The sequence below is a fragment of the Glossina fuscipes genome, unplaced genomic scaffold (genome assembly GCF_014805625.2).
Source record: "Glossina fuscipes isolate IAEA_lab_2018 unplaced genomic scaffold, Yale_Gfus_2 3, whole genome shotgun sequence".
Taxonomy (NCBI): Eukaryota; Metazoa; Arthropoda; class Insecta; order Diptera; family Glossinidae; genus Glossina; species Glossina fuscipes.
The window spans coordinates 12,581,087-12,587,534 of NW_023998417.1; the positions used below are offsets into that span (position 1 = coordinate 12,581,087).

General features: G+C 37.2%; 1 protein-coding gene across 1 annotated transcript; it reads right to left on the reverse strand.

Moving 5' to 3' along the window:
* Nucleotides 1–229: 229 nt before the first annotated feature.
* Nucleotides 230–4,475, reverse strand: LOC119634558 (protein tailless). Its single transcript, XM_038028789.1, has 4 exons — nucleotides 4,326–4,475; nucleotides 3,646–4,225; nucleotides 1,601–1,680; nucleotides 230–1,488 (listed from the first exon to the last, which is right to left on the reverse strand). Exons 1-4 carry the CDS (start codon nucleotides 4,402–4,404, stop codon nucleotides 230–232), a joined length of 1,998 nt encoding a protein of 665 aa, XP_037884717.1. The 5' UTR covers nucleotides 4,405–4,475.
* Nucleotides 4,476–6,448: the final 1,973 nt, after the last annotated feature.

The window sequence follows — 6,448 nt, forward strand, 5'->3', positions numbered from 1 at the left end:
ATCGACTTTTTAGAGAATAGTTAGTTAAAAGTTAAAACTGAGGCTAGTGACGATTAAAAAAAGAGTAAAGATTATAAAAAGAGTTAAAGATTCGCATCCTTAATTGAATATTGTCCAAGAAAGCAAATGCAAGCAAACAATTATTATTAATTGTAATATCACAGTCTCCAGCAGTTTAGCTCACCACAGAGCACTGAACGACACATATATCCCACGGTATGTATTGAAGTTAGATTTTCCGTCGGCTGTACATATCTGAGATTAGACGTACGATACTAATTTCGCCGATAGTTTTACGAAAGAATAGCTCCTCAATTGCGAAAGGCGTGACCTTGGTCATCAGTGAAAGGGCAGCCATAATCGCTTGAAAGCGTGTCGGCTGGCTTGGATGCGTACGCGCAATGTAGGTGATTAAGGCATTGAGGTTCTCGTCGTGTAAAGCCATGATTTTGGTGCCTTCAATAAGGCCGCGGGATTCGGTAGAACTGCTGGAATTCGGACTGCCACCGTTCGTACCAAGTGAGGTGTTGGCAAAATCTTCATTTGCCGGCGGAGTAGGCTTACGAAATAATGTTATGGCTCTGATGAAATCATACTCGCTAGCATCGATGCTAAGGTGACACAATTGATTGAGTACGTCCTGAAATGCATGAACTTCGCGGGTCACTAAGGCGACAATTTCGCGATTGTTGTTCTCTGATTCGTAGATAAACAGGAGTTGTGTAAAATTCAGAGGCATCAAGTATTGAGCCATAGCTAGGATGAAGAACTCCTTCCACGATTCTTCGAGAAGTTGCAGTTGATCGGCCATCGGAAGTTCGGCAAAAGGACGCAGATTTTTAATCCAATTAACATTTTTAAATAAGTGTTCGGCGGCAGTCTCTTTTATGTGTTCAGCAGCCATCAAAGGAGGTGTCGGTGGCAAAATACGCGTAGCGGCCAATGCGTTTATGTAGGCCGCACTGGGTCCAAAGAAGGCAGGGTGATGTTGATGTAAGGAGGAATGAGGTATTCGGGACACCGACAAATCTAGGACTGCGGGTGGCTGAAAGGCACTAGTCAAGCTCGAATGTATAGGATGCGCGCCAGGTAAAGGCATTGGCAGACCTGGGAAACCAGACAAGGCAGCAGTATTCATAAGAATTTCAGGAGGTATTTGAGGCATTTCTCCTGCTCCCATCATAGCGTCTTTATACATAGCCATATGACGACGCAAAGTTGAATTTCGCGGCCCCCGTTCATGTTGAACTGCATCCTTATTCATGCCAACTTCGAAGCATTTTCGCAGGCGACAAGCGCGACACTGATTACGATGGGTTTTATCCACAACACATAGTCCCTGCTTCTGCGATTTGCATACATATTGACGGGATCTGCGTATGGAGCGTTTAAAAAAGCCCGCACATCCGTCGCAAGCGTAAATGCCGTAGTGTTTGCCCGAACTGTGATCGCGACATACCTCGCAAGGTACATGGTATAGTATGCGACCTTAAATTGAAAGTAAGCAGAAAGACATTCATTAGTTCACTGGGAGACATTGACACCAAGCGCTTTCTTCCGATAGCAATCTTGTGATAGATAGATATTTCATTTTACTCACTCGAAGCGGCCGGCGATAATCTAACAGAATTATATTTTTGATCTATTATCTCGTTAGACTCTTCGCTTGATTGCATTATTCTAATATATTATTAAACAATTGTCGAAATATTGACTAAATATTTTCTCTTATTTTTTTTTTTGTAATAAATGTAATAATTTTTCGATTTTTGCACTAAATTTTTTGATTTTAATATTCATTCGAATTTATTGCATGACGTTTTTAAGTCTCTAACTCTTTTAACACTGTCTGTAACGCGACCATTACTGTTTGAGATCTAAAGTGTATATGTCATGAATTCACCACCATGTCAGCATTTTAATAGTCCTATTGAGAAGGATGCGCAAATTCTGTGCAGTACCATTCATTAAATCGAAGCAAGCACATATGCTTGCTCATTATGATCATCCCCGTTGCCTAATATCACTCTTCATTGGTCGTTTTTCTTCCCCTTCGTTAGGCAAAGAGGCAGTGACTTGTATTTGTGTGTGTGTGTATCTTTCTTTCTGTCTCTCTCTCTCTCTCTCTTTTAGTTTAATGATTCCTGCACAATATGGTGTTTGTTTTGATTTAGAAGAGAGTCAGAGTTTAAGATCATTTCCTCATTTGTTCCCAATAATTGCTAATATCATCAATTTTCACTTAACACTTGTGTTGCTGTTACTTTACTACGTATTTAGCTATGAACTATGAGACTATGAAGAAAACAATTATGGTGGTCTACCTGCTCGTTTTTTTCTCTTTTCTTTTCCAAATGCAAAAAGTCTATTTTACCCCTTTGTCTGGATTGCATTCTTTGTTTGCTTGTCGCTTATATAATAATTTGGAAATTTTCGAAGGTCAAAATCGAAATTGTAGTTGAGAGCTCATCTTGAAAGGTCACAGGAAGGGCAATCGAAATCCTAGCATGCGTAGAGAAATTATTACATATCACTATATAGAAAAAAAAAATTGTTTTTTGCTTAAGAGTATTTATGCCAAGTCTACTACCGTCCCAGTCAAGCCAATAAAAATTGATATTCGTGAAGAAAGCAAATCGCTGACAAAGGTCTTTAGGGACTTTGCGATTATCTTATATTAGTTTTCATAAAATATCATTCCACATGAACAACTTAGCTTAAGCATATTCGAGATCCTTTGCACCGTCTTACCACATTCATTCATATTTTGAGCTCGTCTATCAAGTCTAGTTTCCACATCTTCCATACATTCTCTCAAGTGATCAGCTTTGCATCAATGAATAACATATAAGTGAAAAGGCGGGCTTTCTTTCTAAACTGGTGCAGAAATGATTAAAACAAGATTGATGCAGAATTTTGCCTGCTCTGTATGAAATGCATAACAATTCTTGAGCTTGTAAAAGCCAAAGCGAATCAGTTTTGGAATTCATAAACCAAATGGCTATTCTTTGGGCTCTTGTTATCTGGTATACAGGGGAACAGAGTAAAATGCACATTGAATTCTTGGCCGCTACACGACCTTTTCAAAAACTATAGCTTTTTGTTGGAAAATATATATATATATATATATATTTTTTTTTACTAGCGCTTGATCAGATAGACTTTGACTTAAAAAATAGCAGTGGAGATAAGATTGTTTGATGCTAAAAGAGTGTGTTTATGTGTGCGTCCATATATTTGTCTACATGTGGATAAACAGAATGAACAAAAGACTCAGAGTATTTGCAAAAGTACCGCATAACCTATTTATTAGAATAACTTCGATTAATTTGATGAGATTATAGCACTTAAGAAAAACGTTTGCGCACATATTTTGAAATCAAAATTTTGTTCCGCTACACTTTCAAAGTGACTGCCGTTGTTAACATGCCGATCGATATAAATAAAACTTTTTCGTTTATTTTTTGCTTTTTTTGTATTTTTTCCATTTCTCTTTTTTTCGATTTTTTTTTAACATTTCCAAAAAAAAAAAAAAGAAAAAGATTAAAAATGATCAATAAAGTTGTTAATTGTTGTTCGCTGCTAGAAAGCGTGGTGGTTCAATGTCATCAGTAAGGCCATGATTTTCTGTAGAACTGCTCGAACTCGGGCCAAGATTGTGTGGGTAATATGTGGGTAGCGGCGAAGGCGTTTATGTAGGCCGCACTGTGGCCAAAGAAAGCCGAGTGAGGATGATATGCCGGCGAATGAGGCATATGCGATATCGATAAATCGCCCGGGCATTGAAAAGTGTTCGTTAAGTTGGAATTCATGAGATGTGACGCAGGTAGATGGATTGGCACACCGGGAAAGCCAGACAACGGCGCCGTGTTAATAAGAATTTCAGATGATATCTGAGGCATTTTTCCGGCTTCCTTCATAGCATCTTTGTATAAGGCCATGTGATGACGTACGGTTGAAATGCGTGGTCCTCGTTCATGTTGAACGGCATCCTTGTTCATACCGACTTCGAAACATTTGCGCAAGCGACAAGCCCGACACTGATTACGATTGGTTTTATCCACAACGCACAGTCCTTGCTTTTCGGATTTGCATGCATACTGGCTGGACATGCGTATGGAGCGCTTGAAGAAGCCCGCACAACCATCACAAGCATGGACGCCATAATGCTTGCCCGAACTATTATCACCGCACACTTCGCAAAGCACGTGATGTAGTATACGATCTTAAATTGACGAAATGGAGAAAACACTTTTGTTATTAGCTTTGTAAGACTTTTTTTTTTTTTTAAATTAATTCTTTAAATCGTATTTCATTTTACTCACTTGAGGTGGACGGCAATAACTTAACTGAATTACAGTTCTGAGTTTCTGTTATCTCTGGAGACTCTTCGCTTGATTGCATTGCTATAATAATTTATTATAAAAATTTATTTATGCTTAGTTATATTTTTAATTTTCGCTTTAATTATTGCAAATTATTGCAAAATAATTTTTAAAATTATTATCTAAATTTTTGCACAAAACTGTTCGAGATCTGAAGTGCGTATGTCAGGAACTCGTCATGATGTCAGCTTTTTAACACTGCTACTTAAAGGGATGTGCCCCTGCGTGCAGTTTTCTCTTGCTTTGATTTTCAAGAGTGTCAGTCAGAGTTTAATATCATTTCTGCATTTGTAGCCAAACTTTCCCTTAATACTAAGTATGTTGTAATTATTTTATTGTTTTTAGGTATGAGCTCTAGAAAATTATTATGATAGTCTGTCTACCGAGTTCTTTCTTTCTCTGTTTCATTTGCAAAGGGATTGTCTGGATTGTGATTGGTTTTATGATTTGATGTCGCCTTTTTAAAAAATATTATTTTAGCGAATTTTATTTAAAAATTTTTGAAAGTTAAAAAAAGAATTTTTAGGACGCCTCAGCTAAATAACTAACATGTGATAAGTAATTCGGTTGTGTGTGATTAGAAATCATAGTAAATTTTAATATACCGCTCTTTGGATTACTATCATATAGCTTCGAGGGACAATCGTATATTTAACAAGTATCTTTAGTTAGCCTATTTAAAGCGTCGTATGTATGCGTTATATACTGTCCCGTGCGGCGCCTTTCTTTTTTTTTTTTTTGCTTCTTTTTATAGTCATTTCCTTAATACGCATGCAATACCGGGGAAGGCGCTTTAGAAACCCTATAAAGTATGTACATGCTCAATCAGTGTAAAATTCCAAAACGATCTCAACATGCACGTCCGTCCATCTGTCCACCTAACGATTGCAAGAATTGATCTATCGCAGCAATGAATACCACGATAAAAATTCTTGCGCATATTTTTTAGATGATTCTATAGTATCTGCGCAAAAATTGACCGAATCGGCCTCAACCACCCGGTATTATATTTATCACCTTTGTTTTTAAAATCAAAGAGATGAGTATAAATGTTTCGGCCAGAGCTGAACATAGTTCTCTGACATGATTAAACTACCACTAACATTGGGCTCCTCCGCCAGGCATTCTCCGATAAAGAGTTATTCAGTACCCCACACGTATCCGATAGTGTCAAATCTTTTCGACTGTTTATTGTTGCTTGATCCCACATCTGCCAAGTATGCAACTGCAACTGGTGCTGGTGGTAGGGAAAAAGAATTAAATGTGTCAAAAATTCGACCTGGAAAATGATTTTAAAAGACGTGCTTTAAAGAGATACTTCTCGAAATTTTCTTCGTAATCACGACAGGATTTGTGATCAGTAAACAACGGCAAAATTTGGGGATTTTGATGACAAGAAATTTTCTTCTCTTAATATAAAAGCGACTTGAACAGAGTTATATCCTTGGGAGTTAAGTTTTCCATACGACGTTCGCAAACTTATATATTCGCCATGTGAAGATCGCCAAAAGTATCAATATCGAAGCCAGCAAGAAGAAAAATTCATGAGTATTTAAGGGGTACACCTTACCACCTCGGAAACTTTTTTCCATCGCCTTACGTTAGATTTGTATTCAAATTTAAAGAAAACTCTTTTTGGGCATGCAATTTATGAGCACACAGCTATAAACAGTGCTATGTTTGGGGATATGATGCGCCTTTTTAAACCAATAGGAGAACAAAAAGAAAAATGATAATTGATCGCGCTTTTAATTGTTCCAAATTTGATTGCGTGTGTGTTTTAATTACATTGATATCAAATTCATTTCTTTCCTCTTTCGAATACATCAGTGAAAAAGAAACGTGATCGTCATTATGCAATTTAGTTTGTAATGGGAAACCTGGGAACTGCTTATGAAAACTTTTTCAATATAAACAATAAAGCGCTTGACATGTTAACAAATAAACTGACAACAGAACGTAGGATAATAAACGGGAATATTTGAAATTCTTATTAGAATCGAGCAAATGATGTACCGCTTAAAAGAAACAATTGCTCTGGAGGGTGTATTTGAATATGAACA

Excerpts from the sequence above, each read along its gene's own strand:
- LOC119634558 (XM_038028789.1), bottom strand. The coding sequence starts at position 4,404 with ATGCAATCAAGCGAAGAGTCTCCAGAGATAACAGAAACTCAGAACTGT. Across the intron at positions 4,226-4,325 it reads GTTATTGCCGTCCACCTCAA|ATCGTATACTACATCACGTG; the intron begins GTGAGTAAAATG and ends CGTCAATTTAAG. Across the intron at positions 1,489-1,600 it reads ATTATCGCCGGCCGCTTCGA|GTCGCATACTATACCATGTA; the intron begins GTGAGTAAAATG and ends TTTCAATTTAAG.